Source organism: Ailuropoda melanoleuca, chromosome 12 (assembly GCF_002007445.2).
Source record: "Ailuropoda melanoleuca isolate Jingjing chromosome 12, ASM200744v2, whole genome shotgun sequence".
Classification (NCBI taxonomy): Eukaryota; Metazoa; Chordata; class Mammalia; order Carnivora; family Ursidae; genus Ailuropoda; species Ailuropoda melanoleuca.
Window position 1 is genome coordinate 16891534 of NC_048229.1, and position 15388 is coordinate 16906921.

The 15388-nt window shown below is 42.3% G+C and overlaps 1 protein-coding gene across 1 annotated transcript in view; it reads right to left on the reverse strand.

Annotated features, from left to right (window-relative positions):
• The window catches only part of CORO1C (coronin 1C), a 73445-nt gene that overhangs the window by 35386 nt on the left and 22671 nt on the right, over positions 1 to 15388 (reverse strand). The window contains exon 2 of the mRNA XM_034638726.1: positions 9786 to 9985. Coding sequence (XP_034494617.1) covers positions 9786 to 9980 — 195 coding nt within the window. The 5' untranslated portion in view covers positions 9981 to 9985. The remainder of the gene's footprint in view (positions 1 to 9785; positions 9986 to 15388) is intronic.

Consider the following 15388-nt stretch of genomic DNA (forward strand, 5'->3'; position numbering starts at 1 on the left):
CCATCCCTACTTTATATTTATATATTTTAGGAAAAACTGCTGATCAAAATCACTTTATATGCCCAAAGTTCAATAACATAATCCTTCTGTCCATACTTTAAAAGATCTTTTGTAAGGCACTGAAAATGACTCCTTACTGGCCTCGGAGTGATACATTGAGAATTCCTGAACTCTCAGCAAAGAGAATGGTAAGTCAAACATGTGCTCGGAAGCAAAGGAAAAGTTTTGAGCCCAGGCATAAAGGCTCCATTCACACTGTGCAGAGTTCAAAGGAATCCAAAAAGGATGGCTATTGAAGTTTTTTTCAACTTCCTTTTTCTTGTATCAGTATTATTTATGTGGATACATGTTCTGTTGAAATCTCTTCGGGCCCTGTTGCCCCACATGAAGACACTACAGTGTCTGTGATTGTGGGACAGGGCAGAGTGGCACAGGGAACATGACAAGGACTTGTGCAGCACACTGGAAAGACTGAGGCACACAATATACGCCTTGTCGACAAGCTGGCCACCGAGAGTGACAGCTCCTGACCAGGGACTAATACATTCTGAGGAGGTTTTACTTTAAGGGAGCCGAAAACACCAACCTTGAGGGTAAGCAGAGGTGCCCTGGAATCAAGCACACAGGTTGGGTTACCCAGTCCTGTAAAGTAAGGGAGCTCCTAGAGCTGCCAGAGAGGCAGGGTGGCTCTGTAGAGAGCTCAGCTGCCTGTGAGCAAAGAACAACAGGCTTTATGGGCATAAGAAAACAACCCAAGCAAATTATTTGGCATCATGGGTCCTCTTTAAAACCTGGGCTAATACTGCATAGACCATTTTAAAGTTCATTAGAGATATGAGGGAAGTTACTGTAAAACTATGGATTTCATGATCAGAAAGCAAAACAGTGGAAGTTAACGTTTCCTTGCTCAACCACGCCTAAATATGCAATAGTTCAAGGAGACACTGTATTTCCTAACTTAACAATTTATAAAGTGAAAACCTCATCACTACAGACAAGTAATTCCATACACTTCTGGTCTGAGAACAAACAAAAGCTAGGAATCCAAGATGAGGTAAAACCTAGTCAAAATAAAATTCGGCTCGAAAGAAAAAGCTGAAAAGCAAAATAACTAAGGATGTAAGTGCAAATATAGGAAACCAAAACAAATCATTCAATTTCAAATCAGAGAGTAATCAGTTGCCTAACTCCCTGTACTCAGTGAATGACACTGGGGGTTTCTCCCCTAGGACCTTCTGTGATAACCACGAACTCCAGAGCTACCCCTTTCAGTCCAAGCTCTGCAGTGGCTTACACACAAGCTTCAGAATAAAAACCACCCTCCCTGAAGTAGAGATGAAAACCAGAAAAATATTGTAATTTTTTTAAAAGGTAAATGTCTTGGGCTCCACGGCAGAGGCAGTTCCCACCTTGCAGCAGTTATAAACAAGCGGAGTATGGGAGTACAGACCCACTTCAGTAGACTGTAGCATTTACTCATGACTTAAAGCTCAGCCAGAAAAGAAACCCCAGTTACTGGTCCTCTAAGAAAGCCAACACGTGCTCCATCACTCACCCTCCCAGCTCGGCCTCCCCTGGACTCAACTCAGGTCCCACCCTAACAAGTACAGATATTCAACTTGGCTGCAGAAAATTTGCTACATATGGTTATAAAGGAGGCTTCTGGACAAATCAGGACTGTAGATATTTGTCCATTAAACCTTGGGTCTATTTCAGAGCAATGTGTGTTCGGAAACCTTTTCTTCGCTGCTTTCCCAGACTTAGGTTATGATGTTTACACAGTGAGGGCTTTCGCTAGCAGCACTTGCCTGTGTGCTCAGCACAGACTCACGCTCCAGAAAACCAGCAAAGAGTTAAAACGTTCTTTGCACTTGACTCAGTGGCTTCCCTTCACCACACACTCCCAGATCCCACCATTCTCTGAGCCACCAAGCAGCCAATCAAAGCAAAGGAAGGAAATTATCCTGGCCAGCTGACAGCCCCAGAGCTCTGATGGCCATATATGGTAAAAACCACTGTCAGAGCCCTGTCAGGCCTACAAGCCGGCTGCTGTGGACATATCAGTGAACTGCAGCAGCAGGAGAAGTCGGCTAAGGAAATGTACAAAGGACAGGCGGCCTGCTCATCTCCAGGGGAGGAGGATGGGGAGGGGAGGGTGGAAGCCGTCATCTGCCAGGGCACACTCTGACTCACAGCCACTCACTGTAATCAAAAATAGCCCCAGGGTACATTGTGAGGTTCCTTCTGCCAGGACTTTGTGCTCCATTGTTAACTGGGGGTGAGCAGGGTATCCCCCCTAAAAGCCCCCATAACAGGACTGTGGAAAACAGTCACTGGGAGAAAATGAAAGGGCCCTTCTGTGTCACTTCATGTGGTAATGAGGCCATGCAGTGCTCCTGCGGCTTGCAGCTCGTGACATAATTTGGAAGTCATTGTTCTGCACCTGGTGCCGTCCCCCTGCATCCTCCACCCCCACCCCCACCTTGCAGCCTTTCACCGCCCATACAATTGACAGTTTAAGGTGCTCAGCGCATCAGACAGCCTCTATGTCAGGAGGCAGTGAATGGGCATCCTGTGACACATCAGGACACTGGCAGTGAATAAAATTCCCTGCCCGTAACACCAAAGCGACCATGTGCCAAACACCCACATCTGTACAAAGGGCTACTGGCACCGCTCTCCTTGTCCAAGCTGGAGCACTGCTATTTGTGGGAATGAAAACTGCCTGTCAGCAGTGTACAGTAAGGGGGAGATGGAGCCAATGCAAATCCAGCAGGTGCTGGCAGGGACGGGGGGGGGGGGGGGGGGTCACAGAGAAAAGCGCCATCGGGAGACTGCCACTCCTTTTGAACTAGCCCATGAAAGACGGCACTTATCAGCACGGTGCCTGGCGCTTAAAGGAAGCCCTCCATAATGTGAAGTGCTACAATTTCATCTCTGTGGCTGTCTCCTCGAGGCAGGGTATAGACCCAGTACTTTCCAAACCTAAAGACAATTCTCCCAGCTGACAGAACCAAAGCCCTGACAAGCTAGTGTTTTTGTTATTAAGCCTTCTAATGCCAGAGAAAGAAAGAATGCAAAGGATTAAGTATCAATTAGAACCACAGTTTCTATACACCCCCCACCAAAAAAATCTTTCACTCAGTAGGGGGAGAAATGTTATTCAAAAATATTCATGTACAAATCAAATAAAGACTCAGAGGACCAGGTTCTCATCCATGAAAGACCCCATAGCTCTGGGTAATCACTCAGTCTGAGCTTCAATTCCCGCACCTGCAGAAACAGCTAGGACAGCAACCCCACCCATGCAACAGCTAAGACCATTTATGAAGGGGACCCTCCAAGCACATTCTGAGGTCATTTTGGAGTCACATTTTTATGAAGATGACATGAAGGCATTGCCTTTTCCCCTGAAGAAGACGTAGGAAAAATGCTATGTGGATCCAGTTACAACAATAATCCTAAAATACAGAACAGTGCTGCTTATTTTCTGGTTCTTCTCCAATTAATGATCAAGGAAAACACTAATTTTGCACCATTTACACTGGAAGTGATGGGACCAAAAGGACAAAGGAGATGGTTTTTCTACCAAAAAGCTATCCTTTACCTCTTCTTAATCTCTCTAATCAAACATCCAATTTCACCAGTTTCACTGAACGCCCCTCTCCACACCCAGAGATCCTGGAATATGAGAGGGGAATGTGGCTCCCGCTTCATCCTCTGTCCTGCTGGGAATTGAGCACCTCTTCAAACTCATCAGTTTAGCAAATCGGCTGGGCTCCTCTTCTGTTTCATCCCTAGCTCCTACACACGGGAGAAACCTGAATTCCAACAGGACCTTTTCTGTGATGTCTTCCTTGACTTATGAGCCTCAGTTGGAACTCATCTCTCATTAAGGGGTCAGAGAACTTTATATACACACAAACCTCCCCATCAGAGAGATCAAGGTCAACTGTTACCGAAGCTTTTTAAGAGCAAGAACCCAACACAGGTCCTGGCACAGTGCAAGTACTCAAATGTCTAAGGAATGAGTATGTGAATGAATGCATATGATTTTTTTAAAGTACTGTTTTAGACTTCCCTAAAGCTTAAAGAACAATTAGCTCTTTATACATGCTCTGATAATATTAGTGATAATATTTTTTAAAAATAACCTTTACATGTAATAAATTCATTGCAAAACATTTTGAAAAAAGTACAGGTAATTATAAAGTAGAAAATAAAAATCACCTTCAATCCCACCATCAATGTTAACATTCCAGACTTTTCCCCAAAAACCAATCACATAATTTGAAATTATACATAGGAAAGTGACTATGACCTCACAACACATTTTTTAGGTTCTATGATAGTATCACGGAATATAGGATCACCAAATTTTGCCACGTAACTTCCTCCTGCTACTGTACAGAATCCCGCAATTATCCATTTAAGATTTATTTAAGAATATTATCTGTATAGACAGTTTAAGAGATATGTGGAAAGAGTGACCAAAACTCTCAGAAGGCCTTTTAGGTCACTGTAAGTATCTCATCTATTCATGCATTGTGTGACTTACATGGTGAATCAAGTGCTATATCCTCAGAATACATGAATCATTTATCAATTGCTGCTTAATAAGTTACACTAAAACTTAGCTGCTTAAGACAGTAAACATTTATTGTCTCAGAGTTTGAGGGTCAGGAGTTCAAAAGCACCTTATCTGGGTGGTTCCAGCCCAGGGTTCTCATGAGTCATGTGTCAGCCGGGGCTGCAGGATCTGCTTTCAAGACAGGTCACTCACAGGGGTGGTCAGCTGATGCGGACTATCAGCAGGAGGGCCTGTGGACCTCTCCACAGAACTGCTCGAGTCTCCTTAAAACATGCTGCTTCCCAAGACAAAGTGGAAGCCAACATGCTTTTAGCACCTAGCCTCAGAAGTCACATGCCATCAACTCCACCATATCCCAGTGGTTACATAGTTCAGCCCAATTTAATGTGGGAGGAAACCACACTAGAGCATGGATACAAGGAGGTGAGATCACTGGAGCCCATCCTGGAGGTCTACCACACAAACAGCCATCGGGTTTGCATCCTCCATCCAAGTGAATGTCAAGAGATCAAAAGAATATAATTGAAATCATTCTTCCCTTACCTGTTCAGTGGCTAAGAAAATAATTATAGTACATTGTGATGATGCAGGATATGGTACCAGCACATGGACAAGCAGCTAAGGAACCCAAAGGACGATTTTCACTGACTCAGTGAATCAGAGATTACATTTGAATTGGATACTGAACAGTAAGAAGAGGTACTTAGAATTCTGACTGAAATGAATCAAGATAATCTTCCTCAATAAGCAAGACAGAATAACACTCTAAAGCAGCCCTTGTCAACCCAGGTTCTATAAGAAAATTAAGTCCGAGTGCTCTAAGGCAGCAAATTTATGTAATGAATTAATTTCCCTCCTATGCACCTAGAAGGAATAGCAGGTCCCATCCTTGAGAGAACTAAGAAAATATTTACTGAAAAGATTTTCTGTAGGACTGAATTCTTTCACAAAACCCTAGTTGAGAAAGACTACCAGATGAGCTGAAAAGATAGTCCACAGACATAAATAAAGCCGTGTCACAAATATTCCTACACAGAGTTCCTAAAACAAATGGGAGAAACATAACTGTGTGCAAGAAAGTACTGCACAGCTATTACCAGAGAAGCTAGAAGGAGAGGGGGTAGTTACCCAAGAGGGTAAGAGGCCTGGCCACACCCAGCCCACCCTGGCCCAGAGCAGAGCTGCCTAAGAGGCAATTACTGGGAGGATGAAATCAGCCATCACTCCAGTAACCCAAAGTAAGAACAGTGAAGGGAGAAAGGGAGAAAGCAATTAGGGAAGACAGGAGCCCTCCAATTTGCATCCTCCACCTAAGTGAATGTTACGAGATCAAGAGCACAGAATTCTAACCAACTCCCCCCACCCTTGTTTTAAGTTAGGATTTACAGGTTCACCGTGATCTGAAGCTTTAATGTGTATGTGCACGCACACACATGCACCTTCCCTCAAACACTGGCGTGTATGAGCCACCACGGTTCAGGACAGGACTGGGAATGCCTCACCCCACATCACCAGTACAGCTACTCCACACAGGAGAGGCTTGTTCATGCCCACATGGTACAGTACACAGGGAGCTCAAACCTGTATGCTGATACAAGGCAGCTTGTGTCATTGTGGGGGGAAAATCCCTACAGCCAAAACCACAAAGCCAATTTCTGTTCTGCAAGACTGCTATTATTCATCCTCTGAAAGACCAAATAATAAGAAAATGTATTAAGCCACACCTTGAAAGTCATGACAGCACGGCAGGCCACAGCTTGATGGGAGCATTACAAAAGAGATCCTGAACCACGTGTGCTAACCTAAATCACCCCACGTCAGGGCTCAGTACCTTCTGCAGTCCTCTAGCAGTTACCTCCTACAATCCCACTTTCTCTAATAAAACCTTCTTAACGAAAACCTCATAAACCATACACTTAAAATAAATACACATTCATTCCTAAGCTTGCCTCTTGCTATGTATGTGTTTTAATGTACCTGCCCTAACACTCTATTTTAAGTCCACAGAGATCACGATTTTCCCAGAATCTAACCACAAACCTCACGAAGTAGCAATAATAAGCCCTATTTACTGTGGACACTAACTAGCTTTGAAGATAAATCCATGGAAGGCCATGTTTTCAAAAGGAACCTTTGCGGAAGAGTCACAATACATCTCAAGATTGATACATGCATATTCAGTATTAATATGTACAGAGAGCCCCAAAAGCATCACCAAAACTCACCTGCCTGTCTATAACCAGGAAAAGAGGGGGTGGGGAGCATTAATAGAAGTTTCTGAGATGGCTATTAAAAACCATGCCCATCTCCTACAATTCATGTTTAGAGTAATCCCAGACTGCTAACAACACATACTGGAGCCCAGTGCACATCTGGAGCATCATTTCTTGCCATTTCAAGCATCACTTCATATTATATTTAAGAATTTGGTTTTTCTTAGCTTTGAACAAAAGCAGCACCTTATTATAAAACTATCTCAGAGATGTCAAGAGACTGAAGCTGTAGGAAGGACAGAGTGACATATCCATGTCCTACTACAAGTCTGTAGCTGAGCCAGGACTGAACCACCCCCAGCTCCCCAATTCCCAGACCTGTGTTCTTCCTCTATGCCACACTGGCCCTAAGGGCTAAAATACAGACACTTTAATACACAAAGTCCCACACAGTACACGTGAACCCACCCACCAATTACAAAAGTCATTAACACCAAGTACTGACCTTACTTCCAATGGTTGGGCTTAGTTTATGCCAATGTCACCTCCTCCAAAACAAACTAATATTTAAGGACCAAAGCCACACAGACCATATTACAGTCTGGGAAAATGACCCTTGAGGTTCTTCCAAAAACTAACACTTCTTCCAAACATGGCACTTTTTAAAGAACTTATTCTACCTTAATTCCTATACAACTGGTAAAAGAACAAAATACTAATACAAGTGAAAACCAAATCATAAGATCCAGTTGGCTTAGAAACTGCATACAGGTCTCCCTTAAATGATATAAATGAAACTCAAAGCTTCCTGTGGTTTGTAAAAGCAAAGATGGATTCACAGAGCCTTTTGTGAATGCTGAACTTGAAGAGAACTATCTGAATTCAGAGGAAGATAAACCATTCAGAAAGTTTCTTTGGGGCTTAACTGGCTTGTTCCATTTCTTTGAAGCCAAATAAGTAAATAAATCAGTCTTAAATCTATCTCTCAGTCTATAAAAGGGAGAATAAAAACTCAAACTCCAAAACACATCATGGTGCTCTGGTGCCTGATCTCGGTTGATAAGCTGCGGTGTCCTCTCAGGTGGCCATTATAGAACCCACCACATGCAACTGACATTAAATTCAAACTCCCACTCTAGAATCAGGCAAGCAGTTATAATACTGTAATGTATTATTTGCTGCTAAACAGCAATTTTCTCCACCGAAATAAAAGTATCTGAGTAGAAAATTAAAATTCAACTTAACAAAGAGAGTCCCCTTTAAAATATAATCAACAACTCTGCCAGTAAGAAGGTATGTTTGGAAACACTTAACAAATTTGTTCCCTAAAGGCATCCATCTACTATTTCTATAGTGAGATGGTCCTATTGTGTAATATCACAGCAATCTGGCCACTGAAGTAAAAATCAGATGTTAAAATAAGTCAGTCATGACATCTGAGAGAAAGTAAAGTACAGGGGAATTGGAAGTTTTCCCACTGAGAATTTTCCCAAGGAAAAAACATCGAAATATAATGGGAAACAATACTTTGACAGAAATTCACTTTACTATAACCACTTACAGAATCACACAGTCCATTATGATGAGATGTGCCCGTAATATACATGGCTCAGATTCACAGAGACCCAATGTTCTCAGCAGAGTGGAAACAGCTGTAATGTGACCCAACACCTGCATCCTCACCGGTACTGAGCCCTTATCATTAGAGCTCAGGACTCACCCAAACTTATTTTCCTCTTAGAAGCCAACTAGAAAAAGATGCTTTCCAGGCTCACTTTCTCTCTTCACACCCACCTCCCGACCCCCACTTATCTGCAATCCTGGCATTTCCTGTTAAAGCAAGTACTAAGTTTCATCTACAATATTCAAGAACAGTCAGAAATTCACAAATCTCCTATCTTCTCCCCCATACTGGAACGGGCTCCCTGGAAGGATAAAGTCAGGAGACAGGGAAGCCCAGTAAGGTTGAAGGTCACATGTAACAACTTTCAGTAAAGATCCTTTATTTCTACCACTTATTAGCACTGCTGGATTCTATGCTAAACCTAGTCTTGTCCAGACTTGAAACCAGCATTGGTTGGGGGACATTTTCTTAAGGTCTCATCCCATTTACCATTCAAAAAACCAAAAAGTCTCAGTCTTCATGACTTCACAGGAGAAGGAGGAGAAGGAAAACAAAGGAGAAGGAAAAGAAGAGGAAGATTAATTTAAAAATTTCTGCTCAGGGTGCCTGGGTGGCTCAGTCAGTTGAGCAATGGACTCTTGATTTTGGCTCAGGTTATGATCTCAGGGTTGTGTGATCGAGCCCCATGACGGGCTCTACGCTGGACGTGTAGTTTGCTTGAGATTCTCTCCTCCTCCTCCCTCTGCTCTTCCCCCTGCTTGAACACACGTTCGCTCTCAAAATCTTTTAAAAAAAATTTCTGCTCCTTTTAAAAATTGCACTTTGAAAAAACTTGTGAAAAGTGGATGATTACTAACCAAATCATAAAATGCTTGTGCCCGCCCATGCTCACAGCATTATTATAATAATCTCTTTATCCAGGGGCCCCTGGGTGCCTCAGCCGTTAAGCGTCTGCCTTTGGCTCAAGTCTTGATCCCAGGGTCCTGGGATCGAGCCCCGCGCAGCAGGCTCCCTGCTCGGCAGGAAACCTGTTTCTCCCTCTCACACTCCCCTTGCTTGTGTTCCCTCTCTCGCTGTCTCTGTCAAATAAATAAATAAAATCTTAAAAAAAAAAAGAACCTCTTCATCCAGGGAAGGCACACCCAGAACAGAGTTTACCATTTTGTTTAATAATTCCATTAGAGAAAAACTGAAGTGGTTAGTGAAATGTGTGGAGTAAACCTCCATTACATCAGAGTATAATGGTCTCCACAATCACAATTCTTAGTGAACTATCAATCTCCAAAGTTAATCTATTATGAAATAAATCGAGATTACCAGAGGGTGTCTAAGAGAACAGAAAAGTCAGATTACTTACCTTGTGCAAAGGGAGCACAAGGAATGCTCCTCCCCCACTCGCTTCTATGATAATGGCAACGAATCTGGGATTGACAGCGCAAAAGGAACTATCCCAGGTCACTCGAGAAACCCGGATGTCATCGTAACACTGGTCATTTTTCACCGCTTGTCCGAATACATGCCGAAACTTGCTCTGTCGTACCACTCGCCTCATTGTGTCTGTGGAAGAGCAAAAAGTACATTAAAATCCAACCAGGAAAAAAAAAATCAGAATATGGCATTTTGTCTGCTCTCCTAAAAAGTAGTCAAATGGCAAACCCAAATTTCCTTTAGCAGCACATACCCAGAGAAAACAAAATGCGTCAGGGAAAGAATTACAAAGAAATGAAAAATTCCTAATTCAAGATCCAGAAACAGCTCATCAGTTTTAATTTCAGGAGAAAGATCAAGGCAAAGAATGAAGGAAAATTAGCCTTTCAGGACTGAGTGGGAATTGAAAGATAATTCACTCCAACCTTCTCCTTTCATAGATAAGGAAAATCCAAAGTAAAGTTATCTGGTGAATTTGAAGCTAAAGCAAATCCCCCCAAAAGTTACGATACTGTGGCTTTTCCCTCAGTCTGCCAAGGTAATTTTTCAGTTTTTAAGCATTTTCCCCAGACATTGGCTCTTGCTGAGGACTGTGCCTGCTTACGAGTGTTTCCTTAAGACCAGCTACGTGTAGTGGCAAATTCAAGAGACATAAGCAACGATTCTTGTTTTCAAAAGCCTTCCAACATAGGAATAATATCAGAGAAACTTAGAACAAGACTTCTGGTGCTAAGTGCTAACAGGAGTCTGACTAAGGCAGCAGATAGGTCAAAAGCTAGGTCTTAGAAAAGAATAGCAAAGATTTAAACAGAAAGCAATGTGATAAAAGTGCTATTTAGGATGACAAGAGGTCTAACATATTGGACATATCAGATGGGAAGAAGCTATAAGCAAGGTGCTGGCTGAACTGTGGCAGTAAACCAGCGTGAGAAAGTTCCGGAATGATTATAGCAGTAGCAGTCAGACAGAGGAAAGGAAAAACTCAGGGAGGGGAAATGAAACCAGGATGAGTCTTCATGTCAGAGCTGACCATTCACCACAGCCACTTCCCAAGTAACCAGGGGACCTGGGTAAGGGGAAGTGACACCAAGCCGGTGTTCCTGGGCTTCCTCATGGGTCACTTCAGACTCCAAAGTACCCCAGACTAGGTATCCCAGGGACATGTGCGCTGAAAGCTTCATGCTTTGGAATCACCAGGCCTCACCTGATCCAGGTTTCCTACACTGCAGCCAATATAATTTTCCTGTCTGCTAATATGCAGGACATTCTGTTCATATTGGCTAAGATAGAAGGGGCCTGGAGAAAACAGAAGAGAGGAAATGGAACATGGTCAAACTGACAACTCAGCTGAAAACCAGTACTCCTGATCACCATGCACAGAGGAAGATGAACACCTGTCTACTATGCCAAATGGGACACATGGTGGGCTGCTGCTAATTCCTTCCCTCTGATTCTCTTCCTCATGGCTCTGGGCCCACGGCTAAATGCAGAGGGAGATCATTTATGCTTGCCAGAGCCTCCTTCTACCCTTCCAAGGCATGTGCAAAAGTGGCCTCTTTCCAAGCCTGGGGCATGTGGCTGGGCTGAGGCAACAAACGCTTGGCAGGCAGCGGAGCACCCGTGTTCCTCAGCTCAGCTGTTGCCAAACCTTTCCAGCTGACTACCAGGACCATATATTTAGAGTATTTGGTAGAGGAGGTGGCAAATGATTCGCTTCTACTTGGCCAGAGTCTGTCATTTGTGAAACAGCCTGAGTATTTCTCAAGTATGAATAGATAAGACAGCTTCCATGGGGTAGTGAAAACCAAAAGAAAATCACATCCATACAAAAGTCAATGTACAGCCAGCTGGTCTCTGGATCCATTTCCCTATACAACCATCTGTACAAGTTAGCAAAACTGGAATCCCCACTGGTATCTTCCAGCAAGTGTTTCTAAGGTAAGTTAGTAGAAAGGAAGGATTGCACCATATGCCAAAGAGTTATTATTGTTCATGTATGAATTTTTTACCGACTCAAAACATAAAAATCCCAATAGAAAGTTATACAAAGGACATGAAGAGGTAATCTACAAAAGAAATACGAATGACATTTATCTCCGCTCCTTCCTGAAATCCTCACAAAATGCCAATAAAGGAATAAAAGTAGATAACACCGAAGCACAAGAGAAAGAACCCTGGAAAAAAGCCTACAAAAGAGCAAATGTGGGGACGCCTGGCTGGTTCAGTGGGTGGAGAGTGCGACTCTTAATCTTGGGGTTGTAAAAGTTCAAGCCTCACACTGGGTGTACAGATTTCTTTAAAAAAACAAAATCTAAAAAAAAAAAAAAAAAAGTAGACGTGACAAGAAAATCTGAAAAGACAGAAAGCGATCATGCACACATAACTGATGGAAGTGTGGATGTTCTCCACTCAGCTGAGTGCCTCAGGGGGAGAGGCTCAGAAAAGGATGCCTGCCAAGGCCCACCGTGAAATCCCAGCGCACTCAGAAAAAAAGCTGTGTATCTCTAAAGACAGGGATGTGGAAAACAGGCTGCAGAGAAAACTGACTGAAAGCCTAAATTAAGAGCAGCTAGACACTCAGATACCCTCTTCCAGTGCTGCACAATGAGGGCACTGCCCCACGCCAGCCTCAGCAGAAGCCAGGCTGCAGGCCCTGGATAAGACATCACCAAGCACAGGTGCGCACAGGTATGAGAAGGTACCACTGACAACCTGCTTCTGTACAGTGGAGCCTCGAGCCCTTGTTCTGGGGCTCCCAGCTGCCAAGCCTAGATACCACCCACCCCACTGTCCAGGAGATGAGACCTAACCTCCCTCTGTGAGCTCCACCACTCAACCAGCCCCTCCACCCACACATGGCATCAGGTCAGCTTTTTGGGCCTCCTTTGAAATGTGAATGAATGTTTGAGGAGGGCCTTTAACTTAAAAAATAGAGACAATTTTCCCTCTTTACTCAAATAGGCCAGATACCATCAAATCTCACCAACAATATGAATATGAATATAAACATGTAAAGTGCTTTGAATGTCCTCATTGAAACGCATTATGTACATCTGCTGGCTGACGTCCATGCTAAAATACCTTTAAAAGTCATTTCTATATTACGCATAGTGACAACTTACTTTCATCCTAACCACATGGAATCAGAATGATATGCAGGTTCTTTTGCTACAACCATGGAGAAGAGTGTTAGCTACATAGCAGAGTAAGTGAGAAGACAGTACTTCCAGAGCACTGCGCTGACTGAAGCCAGATATGTCCAAGTGGAACGTGAAGGACAGTGTGAGCCCATTTACACAAGGTCGAACCTGACCTGGGCTCAGCCGTCCACATGTGGCACAGCTGCTTTTGCTGCACACAATAGAGAAAAGCAATTTAGAGGGCAGGCTCCACAGTCGGACAGCCTTGTGAGTAAGAAGCAAAGCTGTATCATTTACTTCCTGGCAGGTTCAGTAGGGCAAGTCAGTGTCAGATTGTCTACCTGAAAATGGGTACGATACATATGAAATTGAAGTTATTATTAAATGAGCACTTGGTGTGGGGATTGTGGTTAGAGACACATAACTATGCGGTAAATGTCAGCTATTGTTATCCGAGAACTTAACATAAATCATTTGAATTAAGATCCCAGTTTTGCCACTTACTAGCGAATTACTTATTAACCTTTCCGAGCTTCGGTTTCCTCTTCTATAAAATGAATGGACTGATACCTATAATAATTAAAAACATCATCTGACAAAGCCTAAGTCCAGATGGTTTCACCACCGAAGCCTATCGAACATTTAAGGAATTAACACCAATTCTTCACAAATTCCTGCAAAGAACAGAAGAGGAGAGAACACCTCCAAACTAATTTTGAGGCCAGTATTATAGAAAGATATCACAAGAAAACTACATCAGTATTTCTTATGAATACAGATGCAAAAATCCTCAACAAAATATTAGCAGACCAAATCTAGCAACCTACAAAAAGGATTATACGCCATGACCAAGTGGGACTTGTCCTAGAAACGCAAGGTAGGGTCAACATCTAACATATCAATCAAATAAAAACAAACATCATACGATCATCTCACACAGATAAAGCATTTGACAAAATCCAAGACTTTCATATGATAAAAACACTCAACAAAGTAGGAATACAAGGGAACTTCCTCAAACTGATTAAAACAACAAAACAAAACAAAACAAAAGCCCCACAGCTAACACAATATTCAATGATGAAAGATGCCTTCTCTCCAAGATCCAGAACCAGACAAGGATGTATACTCTTGCCATTTCTATTCAGCAATGTGCTGAAGGTTCTAGCCAGGGCAATCAGACAAGAAAAAGAAATAAAAGGCATTCAGATCAGAAAGGAAGGAGTGAAACTATCTCTGAACATAGATGACATGATCTTACATATAGAAAATCCTAAGGAATCTTCTAAAAAACTATCAGAATAAGTTCAGCAAGGTTGCAGGATAAGAGATCAATACACGAGAATCAACTGTATTTCTATACACTCTTAATAATCTGAAAATGAAATTAAGAAAACAACTCCATTCACAGCAGTATCAGAAAGAATAAAATACTTAGGAATAAACCTAACCAAGAAGGTGGAAGATTTGTACACTAAAAATGACAAGACACTGCTAAAAGAAATTAAAGAAGACCACAATTAAATGGAAAGACATCCCGTGTTGATGGATCAGAAGACTTAACATTAAGATAACAATATTCCAGGGAGCCTGGCTGGCTCAGTTGGTAGAGCATGGGACACCTGATCTCAAGGTTGTGAGTTCAAGCCCCCACGGTGGGCATGGAGCCTACTTAAAAAAAAAAAAAGAAAGCAACACTCCACAAACTGATCTACAGATTTAATGTAATCCCTATCAGAATCTCAGCTGACTTCATAGAAATTAACAGATTCTAAAATTCATACGGAATTGCAAGGGACCCAAAAATAACCAAAACAACCTTAGAAAAGAACAAATTAGGAAGACCCATACTTTCTGATTCCAAAACTTACTACAAAGCAATGAAAATCAAGACAGTGTGGTACAAGAACAAGGACGGACATATACATCAATGGAACGAAATCCAAAGTCCAGAAATAAATTCATACATCTTTGGTCAAGTGATTTTCAACAAGGATGCCAAAACCATTCAACGGGGAAAGAACAGTCTTCAACAGAAGGTGCTGGGACCACTGGACAGCCACATACAAAAGAAGTTGGACCCTGACCTTCACCATATAAAATAATAAATTCAAAACAGATGAAAGACATAATTGTAAAAGAATTAAAACTGTGAAACTCTTGAAAGAAAACACAGAAGTAAATCTTCACGACCTTCGATCTGACAAAGGATTCTTAAATATGACACCAACAAAAGCACAAGCAACAAAATAAAAAGTAGATAAACTCGATTTTATCAAAGTTAAAAACCTCTGTGCTTCAAAAGATACCATCAAGAAAGTGAAGACAATCCACCAGAATGGAAGAAATTTTTTGCAAATCATGTATCTGATAAGGCACCTGTGTGTAGATT